Source organism: Hyla sarda, chromosome 5, assembly GCF_029499605.1.
Source record: "Hyla sarda isolate aHylSar1 chromosome 5, aHylSar1.hap1, whole genome shotgun sequence".
NCBI lineage: Eukaryota > Metazoa > Chordata > Amphibia > Anura > Hylidae > Hyla > Hyla sarda.
In genome coordinates this window covers 134,813,150-134,834,413 of record NC_079193.1, presented here as the reverse complement: position 1 = coordinate 134,834,413, position 21,264 = coordinate 134,813,150, and the positions used below count along the sequence as shown (strand labels likewise).

Sequence of the window (21,264 nt, the reverse complement as noted above, 5' to 3'; positions counted from 1 at the left end):
AGGGTGCCTACAGCTTTTGCATTAGTTGCAGATTGATCTCTCTCCCAACAAGCGATTACTAGCCTTTATATATACCCTTGTAGGCATAGATTACCACATTATTTTGGCACATACATATAACATTAATCATTTATTATTTTTAGTAATTCTATTTTGGCTTGTCTCTTTCAGGACTAGTGACAGACTATAGGGTAAGCTATTTAAATCTCTGACCTTTATTATACTTTGCTTTGTAAGAGTAAAATATATATATTTATTTTAATGTATATAAAATCTGATTACACAATAGATGTATACACTATTGAACCTTGCCATAACCTATTTATTTATAACTAATAAATACACAAGAACAGTCCGCATTTATATGAAGTATGTCTTTATCTATGCAGTGTAATTGAAGTGAAGCTCCAGACAAAAACTCCCATGGAACTTTACATTCTCCCCAAAAATGTTGGTGACCTGACTGGGTAATGCATAAAACAGGGGAAAAACATTCCAGATGCTACTCTAATAATTCTGGGAGAGATTTATCAAAACCTGTGCAAAGGAAAAGTTGTCCAGTTGCCCATAGCAACCAATCAGCTCACTTCTTTCATTTTTAACAAGGCCTCTGCAAAATGAAAGAAGGGATCTGATTGGTTGCTATGGGCAACTGGGCAACTTTTCCTTTGCACAGGTTTTGATAAATCTCCCCCTCTATGTTTGAAAGTGATCCCACAGAGCGGACTGAAATATTTGCTTTATTAGATGGGAAAGCCCATTTGATAATGTATATAAATCTTCAGCTCCAGTCTTCATATTTCTGTAAAGTCACATTTACTGTAGATTTAGATATTACTACCACAGGATTCCGAAACTCTCCATGGTTAACATGTGAGCATGCTGCCTTTTTTACTAAACCTTGTGCCCTGTGCAGTATTTTGGAATATAACCACTTAAATTAGAAATATATTTAACTAATGAAATTACATTACAACCTTGCCATTTTGCCATACAGATAGCCTTGTCTACACTTAGTCTTACCTTAAGCTGGATGGCTCACAATAGAAAATGCTTAAACCAGTACATGTGCAGGCCCGTCTGAAGTTTGCTAGAAAGCATTTGGATGATCCAGAAGAGTATTGGGAGAATTACATATGTTCAGATGAAACCAAAGTAGAACTTATTGGTAAAAACTTAACTTGTCGTGTTTGGAGGAAAAAGAATGCTGAGTTGCATCCAAAGAACACCATAACTACTGTCAAGAATGGAGGTGGAAACATCATGCTTTGCAGCTGTTTTTCTGCTCAGGGACCAAGACGACTGATCCATGTAAAGGAAAGAATGAATGGGGCCATGTTTCGTAAGATTTTGAGTCAAAACCTCCTTCCATCAGCAAGGGCATTGAAGATGAAACGTGGCTGGGTCTTTCAGCATGACAATGATCCCAAACACACCGCCCAGGCAACAAACAAGTGGATTCGTAAGAACCATTTCAAGGTCCTGGAGTGGCCTAACCAGTCTCCAGATCTCAACCCCATAGAAAACCTTTGGAGGGAATTGAAAGTCCATGTTGCCCAGCGACAGCCCCAAAACATCACTGCTCTAGAGGAGATCTTCATGGAGGAATGGGCCAAAATACCAGCAACAGTGTGTGAAAACCTTGTGAAGACTTACCGAAAACTTTAGACCTCTGTCATTGCCAACAAAGGGTATATAACAAAGTATTAAGATGGACTTTTGTTATTGACCAAATACTTATTTTCCACCATAATTTGCAAATATATTCTTTAAAAATCAGACAATGTGATTTTATGTTTTTTTTTCTCATTATGTCTCTTATAGTTGAGGTATTAAAAATCTGCCCTTGCAATAAATTAGGCCACATCCCAAACTGAAAACTGTCAGTCGTGAGGAAAGCATTCATACCAGACTCTACATAACTTTGAATCAGTCTACTTCCACATATATGGAGGTTCAATTGAAACATCTGACATTTTTCTAAGACAAAATCAGTGATAGTATACAGACTGAAATATAAGTATTCTGTAAAGCTGTGATTATGTTTTTTTTTACCTTGGTTAAAGAGTCTTCTTTTTTTTTCTGGAAAAGCACTGGCAGATCCCACTAGGAAGAAGGTTTCGCTCTCTAAAACTGTGGTTTGTTTTAAGAATGTATGGTGTAAAAGGACTTCAGGATTACATACGAAAGGTAAAAAGATGCAACATTTTTAATACCATTTTTATCTTTAACCCCCTTAACCCCTTAAGGACGGAGCCCATTTTCACCTCTAGGACGAAGCCCTTTTTTGCAAATCTGACCACTGTCACTTTAAACATTAATAACTCTGGAATGCTTTTAGTTATCATTCTGATTCTGAGATTGTTTTTTCGTGACATATTCTACTTTAACATAGTGGTAAAATTTTATGGTAACTTGCATCCTTTCTTGGTGAAAAATCCCAAAATTTGATGAAAAAATTTAAAATTTTGCATTTTTCTAACTTTGAAGCTCTCTGCTTGTAAGGAAAATGGATATTCCAAATAATTTTTTTTGGGGGATTTACATATGCAATATGTCTACTTTATGTTAGCATCATAAAATTGACGAGTTTTTACTTTTGGAAGACACCAGAGGGCTTCAAAGTTCAGCAGCAATTTTCCAAAATTTTCAAACTCGCAATTTTTCAGGGACCAGTTCAGGTTTGAAGTGGATTTGAAGGGTCTTCATATTAGAAATACCCCATAAATGACCCCATTATAAAAACTGCACCCCCCAAAGTATTCAAAATGACATTCAGTGAATGTTTTAACCCTTTAGGTGTTTCACAGGAAAAGCAGCAAAGTGAAGGAGAAAATTCTAAATCTTCATTTTTTACACTCGCATGTTCTTGTAGACCCAATTTTTGAATTTTTACAAGGGGTAAAAGGAGAAAATGTATACTTATATTTGTAGCCCAATTTCTCTCGAGTAAGCACATACCTCATATGTCTATGTAAATTGTTCGGCGGGCGCAGTAGAGGGCTCAGAAGCGAAGGAGCGACAAGGGGATTTTAGAGAGTATGTTTTTCTGAAATGGTTTTTGGGGGGCATGTCGCATTTAGGAAGCCCCTATGGTGCCAGAACAGCAAAAAAAAAAAAAACACATGGCATACCATTTTGGAAACTAGACCCCTTGAGGAACGTAACAAGGGGTACAGTGAGCATTTACCCCCCACTGGTGTCTGACAGATCTTTGGAACAGTGGGCTGTGCAACATTTTTCATTTTCACGGACCACTGTTCCAAAGATCCGTCAGATACCTGTGGGGTGTAAATTCTCACTGCACCCCTTATTACATTCCGTGAGGGGTGTAGTTTCCAAAATGGGGTCACATGTGGGTGTGGTTTTTTTTTGCGTTTGTCAGAACCGCTGTAACAATCAGCCACCCCTGTGCAAATCACCTCAAATGTACATGGCGCACTCTCCCTTCTGGGCCTTGTTGTGCGCCCCCAGAGCACTTTGCGCCCACATATGGGGTATCTCCGTACTCGGGAGAAATTGCATTACAAATTTTGGGGGGCGTTTTTCCCTTTTACCTCTTGTGAAAATGAAAAGTATAGGGCAACACCAGCATGTTAGTGTAAAAATTTTTTTTTTACAGTAACATGCTGGTGTAGACCCCAAATGTTCCTTTTCATAAGGGGTAAAGGGAGACATTGCCTAACAAATTTTGGGGGGCTTTTTCTCCTGAGTACGGCGATACCCCATATGTGACCCTATTCTGTTGCCTTGAAATACGACAGGGCTCCAAAGTGAGAGAGCGCCATGCGCATTTGAGGCCTGAATTAGGGACTTGCATAGGGGTGGACATAGGGGTATTCTAAGCCAGTGATTCCCAAACAGGGTGCCTCCAGCTGTTGCTAAACTCCCAGCATGCTTGGGCAGTCAATTGCTGTCCAGAAATGCTGGGAGTTTTTGTTTTGCAACAGCTGGAGGCTCCATCTTAGAAACACTGCCGTACAATACATTTTTCATTTTTATTGGGGAGGGGGGTGGTGGGGGGTCAGTGTACGTGTGTATATGTAGTGTTTTACTCTTTATTTTATGTTAGTGTAGTGTAGTGTTTTTAGGTTACATTCACACTGGCGGCAGATTACACTGAGTCTCCCGCTAGGAGTTTGAGCTGCGGCGAAAAATTTCCCGCAGCTCAAATTTGTAGCAGGGAACTCACTGTAATCTGCCGCCAGTGTGAATGTAGCCTGTACATTCACACGGGAGGGGGGGTCAAAACTACAACTCCCAGCATGCACTGACAGACCATGCATGCTGGGAGTTGTAGTTTTGCAACAGCTGGAGGCACACTGGCTGGAAAACCTTGAGTTAGGTTCTATGACCTAACTCAGTATTTTCCAACCAGTGTGCCTCCAGCTGTTGCAAAACTACAACTCCCAGCATGTACTGATTGCGGAAGGGCATGCTGGGAGATGTAGTTATGCAATGGCTGGAGGCACGCAAGTACAACTCCCAGCATGCCAAGACAGCCTTATGCTGTTCCTGAATGCTGGGAGTTGTAGTTTTGCAAGATTTAGAGGGGTTCAAGTTGTAAATCACTGTCCAGTGGTCTCAAAACTGTGGCCCTCCAGATGTTGCAAAACTACAACTCGCAGCATGCCCAGACAGCAAACTGCTGTCTGGGCATGCTGAGAGTTGTAGTTTTGCAACATCTGGAGGGCTACAGTTTGAGACCACTTAGTGATCTACAACCTGAACCCCTCTAAATATTGCAAAACTACAAGTCCCAGCATGCCCACACAGCAAACAGCTGTCTGGGCATGCTGGGAGTTGTAGTTTTGCAACATCTGGAGGGCCACGGTTTAGAGACCACTGTAAACTGTGCCCCTCCGGATGTTGCTAGGCAACAACTCACCTAGAGGACCCGGAAGTATTGCTGCCGCTGCCGCCGCCGCACGTGGGGGAGGATTGCGAACGGGGATCCGGGATCCAGGTAGGGACCTTCGGCGCCGACCTTCCTTGGACGGTTCCCCCGTTTTGCCCGGACACCGATAGGTGGGCAAAGCGGGGGGAACCGAAGTTTAACCCCCCCTCCCCCGGTCTGCTATCGGTCGGTCGCTCGGCCGACCAATAGCAGGGATAAGAGGGGTGGCACCCCTGCCACCAAACTCCTATCCCTTTAGGGGGATCGAGGGTGTCTCGGACACCCCCGATCCCTCTTATTTTCCAGGTCACCAGGTCACCAGTGACCCGTATGCCCCGGAATAGCGCAGATCGCAGGTCTGAATTGACCTGCGATTTGCGCACATCGCGGTAATGGGGGGGTCTCAAGACCCCCCTCGGGGATGTGCCGGGATGCCTGCTGTTAGATAACAGCAGTCATCCCGGCCCGATCACCGCTACCGGTGACGCGGCGCTCCCGGAACCCCGCGACGTACATGTACGTCGCCGCTCGCCAAGTGACACTTCGCGGCGCTGTACTTGTACGTTGCTCGTCGTGAAGGGGTTAAGGACATGCGCCGTAAATGTACGCTGCTAAGCACATCTTAGCGCACAGCGCCGTACATTTACGGCGCAGTTTTCCAGGATCACCACATCACCGAACACAGTGATTGGGTCGGGATGGCTGCTGTTATCTAACAGCAGCCATCCCGGCATATCATCCAGGGAGGTCCCGAGAACCCCCCCCCCCCCCATATCGGCGATCGCCGTGATTCGCTGGTCATTTCTGACCGGCGAATCAGCGATCTTCCGGCCAATCGGGTCTCTGGCAACCTGGAAGATAAGGGGGACTGACGCGGTCTGAGACAGCGCCAATCACCCTTGAGCTCAAGGAGGGAGGTGGCATGGATGCCACCTCCCGATCAATGTGATTGGATGGTCCCGATCGACCATCCAATCACTGCATCTGTGGGGAATATGAAATCCTGTTCCTCCGCTCTGCTCACTCATTGCAGTTCGGCACAGTGAGCAGAGCGGAGCTACGGGACCCCGACCTGCTGCGGGCACGCTGGGACTTGTAGTGCGCCGGCGTGATTGTTGGTGAGGGACAGGTTACAGGAGGCAGGGAGAGGTTAGGCAGGGATAAAAAAAAAGTCAGTTTGCAGCTTCACCCCTGTACTGTCTGCTGCCTCACTTCATTTTTTTTTTTTTAGGGGAGGGGGGTAGCGTTTTTTTTTTTTTCAGTTTTCTTTTTCAATTTTTTTTGGGCGACCGTGGTCCGTGCCACCAATAATGGTTTGGTATTGCGTGGCCAGACCCTGCTTGCTGATCAGTAATCTTTTTTACTGATCAGCTTTTTGGGGGGGGGTGTTTTATAATTTTTTTTGCGTTTTTTTCCGTTTTTTGGCGTTTTTAAAGTTTTTAACAGTAAAACAAAAAAACTAAAAACACAACACTACACTACACTCTTTGAAATAAAGTGCAAAACACACATACTGGTAGATACCTACATTAACCCCTTCCCATTACAATGTCTCAGAGGGTATATTCAGTGGAGGAGGCATACGCGTTTATTGCCTCCAACTCTGAATCCGCTAGTGAAGGAGAAAAGGAAGACGCCTCTTTCCTTCTTTCTACCTCTTCCCCCTCATCATCAAGTGATGATGAGCCCCATAGAAGGCAGCGCCACAGGGCAACGCCTGTAGAGGCCTCTTAAACTAGCGTCCCTCTTCCCAGTACCAGTTTCCCTGTCCCCCATTCTAGTGACCCAGTCCCCCATTCTAGTGACCCTGTCCCCCTTACAGATGACCCCGTCTCAACCACAGTTCGGGACAATTATGAGCCACGGATTCCTGGGTTTGTGGGACATCCAGGAATCCAAATTGATCTCACTGAAATATAATTTTTTTAATGTTTTTTGCAGTGAGGACTTTGTCAGTTTAATGGTTGCAGAAACAAATCTTTATGCCCAACAATTTTTGACCCAAAACCCTGACTGTTTTTTGGCTAGGCCCAATAGATGGACCCCCATCAATGCAGATGAGATGAGGACATTTTGGGGCCTTGTTCTGCATATGGGCCTAGTGAAAAATCCGACCATTCGGCAATATTGGAGCGTGGATGTTCCTTACCCCACTTTACCATATGGCCATGAAAAGGGATCGCTTTGAATCTATCCGGAAATGTTTGCATTATGCAGATAATGCAGCATGTCTGCCTAGAGATGATCCCACCTATGATCGCCTTTTCAAAATACGGCCGGTCATAGATCATTTTCCCACAAAATCAGTTTACCACTATGTTGTCCAAAAATATATTACCATTGACGAGTCCCTTATTAGTTTGAAAGGAAGGCTCCATTTCCACCAGTACATTCCCAATAAAAGGGCAAGGTATGGCGTGAAAGTATACAAGCTCTGTGAGAGTACCTCAGGGTACACTTACAGATTTAGGGTGTACGAAGGGAAGGATTCCCGCACTGAACCCCCAGAATGCCCCCCATCCTGGGAGTTAGCAGGAAAATTGTGTGGGAACTGATGTACCCACTGCTGGATAAAGGTTACCACCTCTACGTGGATAACTTCTATACAAGCATCCCTCTCTTTAAGTCCCTTTCCCGCCAGAGCCACTGTCACTTGTGGCACTGTGCGGAAAAATCAGAGAGGCCTTCCAAAACATCCTATAAAAACGCCAATCCCTAGGGGTGAAAGTAGGGCCCTCACTAGTGACAATATGTTGCTGGTCAGGTATAAGGACAAGATGGATGTCCTTATGCTGATCACAATTCACAGTAATAGCACCACCCTTGTCACTGTACGGGGTACCGCAACACCGGTCCTCAAACCTGATTGTTTCCTGGATTACAATCAGTATATGGGAGGAATTGATCTCTCAGACCATATAGCGCCATGCGCAAAACCAGAAGATGGTGAAAAAAGTAGCGGTGTACATGGTCCAGACGGCATTGTACAGCGCTTTTGTACTATTCCGGAGAGCTGGCAACACGGAGACATTCCTTCATTTCCAGGAGGTAGTCATCAAGGCCCTGATCTTTGGGGACCAGGAAGGAGCGGGCCCAAGTACCTCTGGAACTGAAGGCCCCCGTATTGTACCAGGGCAACATTTTCCAGGGGAGGTCCCCCACACTGGAAAAAAGGGACGATCCCAAAGAAGATGCCAAGTCTGTTCTAAAAAAGGGAAAAGAAAGGAAACCATTTTCCCCTGTGACACCTGTCCTGAAAAACCAGGCCTCATCATCAAAGAATGCTTCAAGGTGTATCATAAGTCTATGGAGTATTAAATTTATGATTTACCCCATTTTTTATCCTTCCCCCAAATTAACTGTGCTTTGTACACGAGCCATTCGGCATTGTACAAATGCTTTTGCTCTTTTCCAATGTGTTGGTGACGTTGTACATGAGCTTGAGACCACGGCTATGTACTGCGCTTTTCCAATGGATTGGCAACACAGGGACATTTAACTTTCAAGACCCCCAAAATGTATAAAACATTTTCTCCGGAGTACATAAATACCCCATATGTGTACGTAAAGTGCTCTGCAGGCACACAACAGGGCTCATGAGTGAGAGCGCACCATGTACATTTTAGGCCTAAATTGGTGATTTGCAAAGGGGTGGCTAATATTTGTAGCGTTTCTGACATAAACCCCACCAAAACAACACCCACATGTCACCCCATTTTGGAAACTACACTCCTCAAGGAATGTAATAAGGGGTGCAGTGAGCTTTTACACCCCACAGGTGGTCTGACAGATTTTTGGAACAGTGTTCCATGTAAATGAAAAATGTTATTTTTCATATGCACAGCCCACTGTTCCACAAATCTGTCAAACTCCCATGCAGTGAAAATGCTTACTGTACACCCTGTTACATTCCTTGAGGAGTGTAGTTTCCAAAATGAAGTCACATGTGGGGGATGTCCACTGTTCTGGCACTATGGGGGATTTGTAAATGCATATGGCCCCTAACTTTAATTCCAGCCAAATTCTCTATCCAAAAACCCAATGGCACACCTTCTATTATGAGCCCTATTGTGCACCCACAGAGCACTTTACGTCCACATATGGGGTGTTTCTATACTCAGAAGAAAAAGCCTTCCAAAATTTGTAACCCAATTTCTCCCATTATCCCTAGTGAAAATAAAAAATTTGGGGTAACACCCGCATTTTAGTGAAAAAAATCTAATTTTTCATTTTCACGTCCAACTTTAACAAATATTTGGCAAACACCTGTGGGGTGTTGAGGCTCACTGCACCCCTTGAGGAGTGTAGTTTTCCAAATAGTGTGCCATGTGTTTTTTTTTATGCTGTTCTGGCACCATGGGGGCTTCCTAAATGCAACAAGGCCCCCCAAAAACCATTTCAGCAAAATTCTCTCTCCAAAAGCCCTGTAATGCACCCGTAGATCACTTTACGTCCACATATGGGGTATTTTCATACTCAGAATAAATGGGGTTACAAATTTTGAGGGGGCTTCTTCTCCTATTACTCCTTGTAGAAATGAAAAATTTGTGTTAACACCAGCATGTTAGTGAAAAAAAAAATCACATTTTTCATTTTCATGTCCAACTTTACCAAAAATTCGACAAACACCTGTGGGGGGGTGGTAAGGCTCACTATACCCTTGTTACATTCCTTGAGGGGTTTAGTTTCCAAAATAGTATGCCATGTGTTTTTTTTTTTTTTTGCTGTTCTGGCACCATGGGGGCTTCCTAAATGCAACATGCCCCCAAAAACGATTTCAGCAAAATTCTCTTTCAAAAAGCCAAATTTTGCTCCATGTCTTCTGAGCATTGTAGTGCGCCAGCAGAGCACTTAATGTCCACATATGGAGTGTTTGCGCAATCGGGAGAAATTGGGCTTTATATTTTGGGGTCCATTTTCTCCTATTACCCCTTGAGAAAAAGAACAATTTGAGGTAACACCATCATTTTAGTGTTAAGTGAGGTGTTAAGGCTCACTATACCCCTTGTTACATTCCTTGAGGGGTGTAGTGTAAAAAAATGCAGATTTAGATTTTTCTCCACTTTGCTGCTATTCTTGTGAAACATCTAAAGGGTTAACAAACTTTCTGAATGTCATTTTGAATACTTTGAGGGCTGTAGTTTCTACAATGGGGTAATTTATGGGGTATTTCTCACAGAAAGGCTCCTCAAATTCACTTCAAACTTAACTGGTCCCTCAAAAATTCTGATTTTGAAATTTTCGTGAAAATTTTGAAAATTGCTGCTATACTTTGAAGCCCTCTAATGTCTTCAAAAAGTTAAGATATGTCAACTTTATGATGTCAACATGAAGTAGACATATTGTATTTGTGAATCAATATATAATTTATTTGAAAAATGGTAAATGTTCAACATTTTTATGACATTTTGGGATTTTCAACTGGTGCCAGAAATTTAAACAGATTTGTAAATTACTTCTATTAAAATTTTTTAATCCTTCCAGTACTTTTTAGGGGCTATATACTACAGAAGAAATGCTTTTCTTTTTGGATTTATCTTATGTCACGACCACAGTGCTCTCTGCGGACATCTGCTGTCCATTTTTGGAACTGTCCATAGCAGGAGAAAATCCCCATAGCAAACATATGCTGCTCAGGACAGTTCCTAAAATGGACAGCAGAGGTCAGCAGAGAACACTGTGGTCGTGACATCAGTGAAATCCAAAAAGAAAAGCATTTCCTCTGTAGTATACAGCCCATAAAATGTATTGGAAGGATTAAGATTTTTTATAGTAATTTACAAATCTAGAACAGAGGATTTTGCCGTCTCCACTTGCTTCGTGTACTGGTGGATTTTCTGACCTGTATGCGTTTGCATTCGCTGCGATCGGCTGGTCTAGACGGCGCTGGACCCAGTGTTTGCCATGCAGTTGCTCCGAGGGGCTCTGCAGGCAGACTGGTGGTATTACCGCGTGGAAGAGGCATCTGACGTCAGAATCTGCGATGGGAGCAAATACAGGGAGTCCAGAAGCGACAGGAGATTTGGCAGGTGGAAATCCAAATGCAATATGTAGATGGTAATTCCCAGAACTGGTTAGCAGATCCCAGTGTGTTGATACTGGGACTAAGGTGGCTCAAAGTCTGTAGTGGGTTCACACTGCGTCTTTTTTTAGCCCAGTGCCAAAAGACGCAGTGTGACCCCACTACAGACTTAGTCCCAGTTTCAATACACTGGAATCTGCTAACCAGTTCTGGGAATTACCATCTACAAGGAAATCTACCTACTGCATTTGAATTTCCACCTGCCGAATCTCCTGCCGCTTCTGGACTCCCTGTATTTGCTACAATCGCAGATTCTGACATCAGACGCTTCTTCCACGAGGGAATACCACCAGTCTGCCTGCACAGCCCCTCGGAGCAACTGCACGGCAAACACCGGGTCCAGCGCCATCTAGACCAGCCGATGGCAGTGCATGCAAATGCATACAGGTCAGAAAATCCACCTGTACACCAAGCGAGAGGAGACGACAAAATCCAACTGGTAATATAAATAATTTTTTTCACATCAGTGGCCTTAATACTTGAATCTGGACATTTCCATTTAACATTTGCCATACAATCCATTGTTGGACTCAAAATCAGCTTTTTTCCTGGACTATCAGATTATGAGTAGTGCCGGAGAATTGGTCACACTGCAGGACTTTTTGGCAGCTATTACTGAAAACTTTGAATGAATTGCCATTGAATTTTACTTTATTAATGTAGTTATTCCTCCCACAAGGGCCCTGTGAGGGGAATTTATATGTATTTGATATTTTAATAAATGTTATTATTCTTTATAATTGAGGCATGGTCTCAGCCAATTCTATTATAATTATATAAAACATCATTGTCCTTGAGGTGTGGGACTTTCTCTTTTCTACTTTTTCCAAAATTTACACACCTGGGGTATAGGTGTATTGCCCAATCCACCTCAAAGAGTGCGTAATTGTGAGCTGCACCATTTTATAAATTCTGTCTAATTTACAAATCTGTTTAACTTTCTGGCACCAGTTGATTTAAAAAAAAAAAGTTTTCCACTGGAGTACCCCTTTAAGGTGAAAATGAGCTGCGTCCTTAAGGGGTTAAGGATGCAGCCTGCTTTTACCCATTTTTTTTTTTCTTTTTAAATCAGGCATGTGTCTCTGAAAGTTATAATAAGTGGTAAAAACGTATGCTTTTACTGAACGAAGTGATTCTAAAAGGTTTTCCGTGACATATTGTACTTAATAGTAAATCTTTGTTGATACATGCAGCATTTGTGTGAAAATTTTTACTGCACAGTGAACACCATAAAAATGTTTTATCTTTATTCTGTGGGTCAGTACATTTATGGTGATACCCAATAGAGCTTTTTATATTACTGTATATACTCGAGTATAAGCCGACCCGAATATAAGCCGAGGCCCCTAATTTCACCCCAAAAACCCAGGAAAAGTTATTGACTCGACTACAAGCGGTCGGTGGGAAATACATCATCCCCCCCCCATGTCATCTTCCCCCCCTGTCATCATCCAGACCCCGTCATTAACACCCCCGTCATCATCCCCCCCTTCATCATCACCGCTTGTCAATCCCTCAGTTGTCTTCAACCTGTGGACCTCCAGATGTTGCAAAACTCCCCTAGGGCTTTTGGAGTGCCACACAAAACTTTCTATTAAGCTACGAGCCTAATACATCAGGTGCTGGGGAAATGCTAATTTGCAACCTCATTGAGAATATTATTAGGTAGTGTATGCTAGAAAGACCATATAGTTACATAACTCAGCTGTGAGGAAATTCTAAGAACTAAACTTTATGACTTTAGGCTATCACAGCTAAAAGGTGGGTCAGCCATGTAGACATGACAGTGCTACCCAGCTGTGATGTCTTATCGAGCACAAGCTTCCTGTTGTGACCTAGAAAAGGACAGTGTTGGAAACTAAAACTGTGGAGGGCAGGCAGAGCTCTATATGACTAAAAAAAATTATTTTCGAAGTTATATATTAATTACCGAAAGAACCCCTAGAGGAGTTCCAAAAAAAATCTCCAGTATCCTGTGTCTATAGTAGAATAAAATGTAACTTTTATTATGATGTATAAAACATTAGAAAAATAATTGTGATCAGGTGGGTAGGAAAACAAAATATTAAAACTACAGTGACAATTGTTTATTTTTTCCCCCTGGTCTAGTTCAGTAGAAGAGCAGGATGTTTTTGTACACAATACACTTAATGTACATGCTATTCATATCATCCACTAATGAAATTATGACCAATATAAAACACTTAATGATGTCCACTGGTAATATCCTCAATACCACGTTTTAATCCCGGTGCTCATTGCATCCCATATAATGACCTATGTGGGTTTATTTACACCCCCCAGGGACAAGGTTTCTTCTGTAGGACAACTATTTTTATCCTCCTCACAAGGGTATAAATGTGGATATTATATGTACAGTGTTTGGTTATATACACTTTCTTAAATGTTAATTAATGAACACTAATAATAAAACCACAGTTCTGTGGTGCACCAGAGGTTGTGGTTGTACCATGCCTGAAGACACACACTTGCTCCCCTATTCACTGTTCAGTGATCCTTATAGAGACTGCTGCTAAAATCTAAGCCTGTCAACCCCTAAATGTTTCACCACTATAGCGTGGCTTAATAAAGGGGATTACTGATAGCATTCTTCATTACAAGTTAGGCATTACATACTTTTCTTATTATTTGCTTTGACCCAGACCCCACACTATTTTACCCTCTCTCATTCATGGAAAAACACTTTACCTAGTATCATAAAAACACACCTAAGAGGATTATAACAATCAGCTTACTTGTGCAACAGTGTAACACATCATAACAGTGATGTCTTTCTCAGGGTAAGAAGCATAGCCATAGAACCATTGTAAACATTTTAGAAAAGGTTGTTGTGCTATTTAGCATACTGTTTACTGTATTTTTTACACTTTAAATACACCTTTCATCTAAGTGTATTTAGATACACTAGAGTAGAGAAAAATATGCTCAGTGTCAAGTCTGCCTTAAATTGAAGATTTTAGTATTTAATGATAAAACAGCTGCTAAAAAGATTGTTAGACAGTGTTCTGCTAACTGCTGTAGTAAAGGGAGTAAATAAAGACAGTCACGCAGATTACATAGCAGCCTAGAGTCTGATACTTATACAAGGGTCTGGAAGTCCTGCCCATTTAATTTAGCTGTCAGAACTGAATAGTATCTGGCTGTCATGGTAACTGGCGCCCTGTTAAGGTACCATGGTAAAGCACCATATCCGCTAGCAGAAGGCATGTGAATAGCTTTTGAGTAAAGAGCCGTAAGTACCAGTAAAATCCATTTCTGCTGAGCATGAGTTTTAGCATTTGTATAAAACATGACACTTGAAAATACTAATGTATTGCCTTTTTTTTTTTTTTTTATATAACACAGCATATACGATTAGCAAAGGAATTTCTGGAATTAGTTCAAAAGGATGACCGTTTTGAAATATGTGCACCGGTTATTTTGGGTCTTGTATGCTTTCGTTTAAAGGTAAGAATTTTGTAAAATATATTTGCATAGCTATGACATGAATGTATTTTCTATTCATGTAAGTGACAGCAAAAACATGAGGCGGGGATTTATCATCGTATGAAGACCATATTGTTGCTCTAAATTTATCTCTTATGTGGCGCTGTAACTTTTTGCAACTGTACGCTTTTTTAGTACATAGTTTTTTCATGATTAAGTTAACTTTTTTGCAGTTGTCATAACTTTATCTTATGAGACATTTGGAGAAAATCTGTACATCACAAAGCCCTTAATTTGTCTCAAATATACACCAGCCCTGACCTGGCTTACAAGAATGGAGAGCATTAGTACAGTCACATTTTGGCACAATTGGTTAAAAAGGCCCAGAAAAAGTTGCAGAGGTGGAACCATACAAAGTGATGCACTGAAGTGTAATAATAATAAAAAAAAAGTGTACTAGCACAATATTTATCACATGCCATGCAATAAATTTAGCACATGTACACATTACCCCCACTCAAATTAAAAGTATAGAAAAATCATTCATCTACACCACACTTAAATTACCCCCATGATCCTTATATACCGAAAACAATGAATGGGAGATCTGTTGTTTTTTGTTTGTTTATAGAAGTAGTTAGATGTGTGAAATGTAACAGATTTCAAGGGGCACTCAGGTGGAAAAAATTTTTTTTTCATATCACCTGGTTCCAAAAGTTAAACAGATTTGTAAATTACTTTTATTAGTATTAGTAGTACCTGTACTAATTGACAGATCGCCGGGGTTCGTTGCGATCCTCCTGTATAACATATATATGCGGCCGGCTGCTCTTCCATGGTCCCCTGCACTGCCGTATATATACCCCTATTCGTATTTCCCGCAGAAAGCTGTGATTGGCCAGATGGTTCCAGCCAATCACAACTCTCTGTGGGATATATGAATATGTGTATATATACGTCAGTGAAGGGGAACATAGAAGAGCGTCCGGCCACATCTATACATTATACAGGAGGATCACAGCAGGTGTCAGTAGTGACATCCGCTGTGATCTTTCCTTAACTGCAGGTACTACTACTCCCAACATGGCGCACACTCTGCTCCATGCTGGGAGCTGTAGTACCTGCATTAATAGACCGATCGCAACAGGTGTCAGAAGTTATACTCGCTGCGATCTGTCTATTAATGCAGGTACTACAGCTCCCAGCATGGAGAAGAGTGTGCTCCATGATGGGAGAAGTATCTGCAGGTAAGAACAGATCACAGCAGGTAACACTGCTGACACCCAATGTGATCGTCCTGTCTATTGCAGAGATGCGGAGCGGCTGTATACAGCGCTCGCATCTCTGCACTATACTCCAGCCGCCCACTCACTCATTCATATTTCCCTCAGAGATGTGATTGGCTGAAACCATCCGGCCAATCCCTACTCTGGGCGGAAAATATGAATGAATGATGTTCTATTCACATCACTGGCCGGAGTGCAGAGCAGAGATGGGAGTGCTGTATAGAGCCGCTCCGCATCTCTACTATATTATGGACGATCGCATCGGGTGTCAGACTGATACCCGGGGCGATATTTCTATAAGTACAGGTACTACTACTCCCATCATGGAACAGTCTGTTACATGCTGAAAGTAGTAGTACTACCTAAAAAATGTAAAAAATGTAGATAAAAAAGTAAAGCACACACACTTTATTAAATGGTCCCTTGCTTCTAAATGAATAAAATTGGTTTTTCACAATTTCGTAGGCATGTACAATTCGTTTTGTTATGAATTCGGATCCATCCGGATGCAAATATTTCGTACATTTGGATCAATCCGAATGTAGGAAAGATGAACAATTCGGACAAAAACGAATTACGTCCGAAACAAATTGCACAAGCCTACGTGATGGACACATGTCTTTTTCAACCGTACTAACTATGTAACTATGCATGGAAACATACAAACTTTATGCATATGTTGCCTTTGGTCAGACTTAATCCTAACAATGCAACATTGCTAACCAATGAACTACTGCTCTCCACCCCGACTGCTAGGGATTGGTAGTTGGTGCATTACTTGTTGTTTGGTGCTCGATTGCCTGATACACTTTAGAATCTGTTATGTAAAGTAGTTCTATTTTGGAGTTGCTATACTAGGACTGGTCAAGCTACTTTTTAACAATTTGCTGTATATCGTTATTACTGCAGTTCCACTAAATGTAAGCCTCTAATCACAGTAGCTCTTGGTCATCCCACACCTTCACACCTATCATTTAAAGAGTACCTGTCATCAAACCATATTTTCTAAACTAACTCAGATAACTTTCCCTTACTGCTCCTAACACTCCGCCTTCTGCCCTTAAACCCTCAAGACATGCGCCGTAAATGTACCTTAGTGCACAGCGCCGTAAATGTACGGTGCAGTGTTCTGGGATCGCCAAGTCACTGGACACTGTGATCGTGTGGGACGGCTCCTGTTATCTGCGGCGATTCCAATCATACGGGTCTCCAGTGACCCGGAAAATATGGGGGATCGAGGGTGTCCAGGACACCCCCAGTCCCCCTGAAGGGATAGGAGTGAGGTGGCAGGGGTGACACCCCTCCTATCCCTGCTATTGGTCGATCAGAAGATAAAGTTCAGTTCCCCCGTTCTTCCCACCCACGGTAATCTGGGCAGAAAGGGGTAACTGTCCTGTGGCCGACGGCTGTGGAGGTCCCTTACCAGCGATCGTCGGTGGGTGGCGATACTCTCTCCCCCCTAGTGCGGCCATCCTACGGAAGCCAGTGAGTTTTCTAGCAACATCTGGAGGGCTACAATTTGGAGACCACTATACAGTGGTCTCTCAACTGTAGCCCTCCAGATGTTGCAAAACTACAAATCCCAGCATGACCAGACAGCAAACTGTTGTGTGGGCATGCTGGGATTTTTAGTTTTGCAACAGCTGGAGGGCTACAGTTTGGAGATCACTGTGCAGTGGTCTCTAAACTGTGGCCCTCTAGATCTTGAAAAACTACAACTCCCAGCATGCCCAAACAGCAGTTTGCTGTCTGGGCATGCTGGGATTTGTAGTTCTGCAACATCTAGAGGGCCACAGTTTGGAGATCACTGTGCGGTGGTTTCTAAACCGTGGCCCTCTAAATCTTGCAAAACTACAACTCCCAGCATGCACGGACAGCAAACGTCTGTCTCGCCATGCTGGGAGTTGTAGTTGCGTACCTCAAGCTGTTGTATAACTACATCTCCCAGCATGCCCTTTGGCGATCAGTACATGCTGGGAGTTGTAGTTTTGCAAGAGCTGGAGGTACACTGTTTGGGACATACCCCATATCCCGTCCTCATATCCCGACCTCCTATCCTGACCTCCTTTCCCATCCTCATATCTTGACCTCCTATCCCAACCTCCTATCCCGTCCTCCTACCCCTTCCTCCTATCCCGGCCTCCTATCCCGACCTCCTATCTCCTATCATAGAGACAGAAGCCCCCAAAAGTTACAAAATGGCTTTTTTTTTTCCAATTTTGTCCCATAATTTTTTTTGGGGATTCACGATACATTTTTGGGTAAAATGACTGTCATTGCAAAGTACAATTGGTGATCCAAAAAGCAAGCCATAATATGGGTCTGTAGGTGCAAAATTGAAAGGGTTATGATTTTTAAGGTAAGGAGGAAAAAAATTAAAGTGGAAAAACGCTCAGTCCTGAAAGGGTTTATTGTGCCACTAAAAATATAAGAGGAATTCTGTGTAAATATTGGTCAATTTTGAAAGATGACCCGAGTATGAAAGATTTATTACCTCACCAATCAGGGAATACATTCAGTCGATCCCCTAATTTGCGCAATATGGTAGCACCCATCAGATTAAAATCCCATTCCCCTGATATTGTTAATGGGCGATCTAAGGGGGCGCCAGGAACTTTTGCCTGTGGACGAACTAGGTGCATGTGTTGCTCAATGATTAGTGATCCAACCCACTCTTCATATTACAAAAAAACAAACAAACAAAAAGTTTCCTATTATACTTGCGATAGTTCTTTTGCAGTTTATATTTTGACCTGTGCTTGTGGACTTCAATACAGACAGTGCGGTCCCGTATGAATATAAAAAATGGTCCCGCCACCTCCTTATAAAACATGATTGATGTATAGAAAACCTAAAACTAACTATTCTTGAAACTATTCAATTTTATATTTCTAAACGCATTCAGAGATTAAATAATAGAGAAGCATTTTGGATGTTTACCCTGGTAACTTTATTTCCTGATGGATTAAACAAAACTATATAAAATGCATATTTAATGTGTCTTTTAGGATGACTAAAAGATTCATTTGTGCCCACATGGGGTTAAAATAACCCTATAATATTTTTGTGTCTACCTCCACCCTACATGCCTGCAGAAGCAGCTAATCCACAAAACGCGTTGAATTGTGGCTAATAAATCTCACTTACCTTTTACTTGGTCTCAGCGCTTGATTCATCCCGCTGTTTGGAGGAAGGATTGTTGTTTATGCGGAATCCCTTTAAGACAAGACAACAAGTGCTACTGCAAAGAGAGGTCATGTGGTTGCATACAGCCTACTGTAGTTTGTGCTGTTTTGCTGCCCTAATTGAAAGGAAACTATGAAACTATGACACTGATCAACACTAAGAATAGTTATAAAAGTAACTGTGGATCAGGGAGAAAATTACATGAAAAGTATATAATAATATGAACTGTCTAAAAGAGCATGAATGCAAAATATATAAACGTTGATAGGCTAAATCATATTTAGTTGGTTGATTAACCCCTTTCCGCAGAACGCCATATATATACGGTAGATGACGCGATACCTTTGCGCATTCCGCCATATATACGGCATTTATGAAATATGCGCTCCCGAGGTGCAGATAAGGTTAATTAGTTAAAGTCCCGGGGTGTCCGGCGGGAGACCACTCCCGCCTTATACCCCAGGACCCCATTTGATTAACCCATATTCGGAAGAAATTGCGTTACTTATTTTAGGGGGCTTTCTTTCCTTTTACTACTCCTGAAAATGAGAAAAAATTGGGGCTACACCAGCATGTTCGTTTAAAAGAAAAAAAACATTTTACACTAACATGCTGGATTTCTCCTTCATTTTTCATTTTCACAAGAGGTAAAAGGAGAAAAAAAGCATTTCAAAATAAGAAACGCAATTTCTCCCGAATACGGAAATACCCCATATGTGGGCGTAAATTGCTGTGAGGGTGGAAAACATGGCTCAGGAAAGAGAGCACCATGTACATTAGAGGCCTAAATTCGGGATTTGCACAGGGGTGGCTTATCGTACCAGAGGTTTTGACATAAATGCTAAAACAAAAAAAAGTAAAAAACCCACGTGACCCAATTTTGGAAACTACACCCATCAAGGAATGTAACAAGGGGTTCAGTGAGCATTTACACCCCACAGTTGTCTGATATTTGGAACAGTTGTCCGTGAAAATGAAAAATTTTATTTTTCATTTGCACAGCCCACTGTTCCAAAAATCTGTCAAATGCCAGTGGGGTGTAAATGCTCACTGCACCCCTTATTACATTCCGTGATGGGTATAATTTCCAAAATGGGGTCACATGTGGGGGGTCCACACCATGGGGGCTTTATAAACTCAAAAAGCCCCCGACCTGAATTCCAGCCAAATTCTCACTCCAAAAGCCCAATGGCGTTTCTTCTCTTATGCACCCTGTTGTGCGCCCACAGAGCAATTTACATCTACATATGGGGTATTTTCATACTCATTCATTGAAATGGAGTAAAAAAATTGGGGGGAGTTTTTATCCTATTACTCCTTGTGAAAATGAAAAATTTGGGGTAACCCCAGCATTTTTGTTAAAAAAAATCTAATTTTTCATTTTCAATTTAATGAAAATTTGTCAAACACCTGTGGGGTGTTAAGGCTCACTTTACCACTTGTTACATTCCTGGAGGAGTATAGTTTCCCAAATAGTGCGCCATGTGTTTGTTTGTTTTTTTTCTTTGCTGTTCTGTCACCATGGGAACACCTAAAGGGTTAACAACATTTTTTAATGTAATTTTAAATACTTTGAGGGGTGCAGTTTCTATAATGGGGCAATTTATGGGGGATTTCTCACAGTAATTCATGAATTTTGAGAACATTTGGAAAATTGCTGCTAAACTTTGAAGCCCTTTAATGTCTTCAAAAAGTAACATGTCAACTTTATGATGCCAACATAAAGTAGACATATTGTATATGTGAATGAATATAAAATTTGGCATGTCCATTTTCCTTACAAACAGAGAGTTTCAAAGTTAGAAAAATGCAAAATTTTCATGAAATCTTGGAGTTTTTCAGCAAGAAATGATGCAAGTATCAACGAAAATTTAGCACTATATTAAAGTAGAATACAGTCATGGCTGTAAATGTTGGCACCCCTGAAATTTTTCAAGAAAATGAAATATTTCTCACAGAAAAGGATTGCAGTAACATGTTTTGCTATACACATGTTTATTCCCTTTGTGTGTATTGGAACTAAACCAAAAAAAGGGAGGAAAAAAAGCTAATTGGACATAATGTCACACCAAACTCCAAAAAAGGGCTGGACCAACTTATTGCCATCCTTAAATTAATATTTGGTTGCACACCCTTTGGAAAAAATAACTGAAATCAGTCGCTTCCTATAACCATCAATAAGCTTCTTACACCTCTCAGCCGGAATGTTGGACCACTCTTCCTTTGCAAACTGCTCCAGGTCTCTCTTATTGGAAGGGCGCCTTTTCCCAACAGCAATTTTAAGATCTCTCCACAGGTGTCCAATGGGATTTAGATCTGGACTCATTGCTGGCCACTTCAGAACTCTCCAGTGCTTTGTTGCCATC

General features: G+C 41.8%; 1 protein-coding gene across 6 annotated transcripts in view; it reads left to right on the top strand.

Annotated features, from left to right (window-relative positions):
* DDC (dopa decarboxylase) overlaps positions 1-21,264 on the top strand; it is a 216,349-nt gene that overhangs the window by 145,133 nt on the left and 49,952 nt on the right. For all 6 annotated transcript variants that reach the window (XM_056520323.1, XM_056520319.1, XM_056520320.1 and 3 more), the window contains 3 exons: positions 172-191; positions 2,092-2,190; positions 14,346-14,447. In XM_056520323.1, the coding sequence (XP_056376298.1) occupies positions 172-191; positions 2,092-2,190; positions 14,346-14,447 (221 nt within the window). The remainder of the gene's footprint in view (positions 1-171; positions 192-2,091; positions 2,191-14,345; positions 14,448-21,264) is intronic.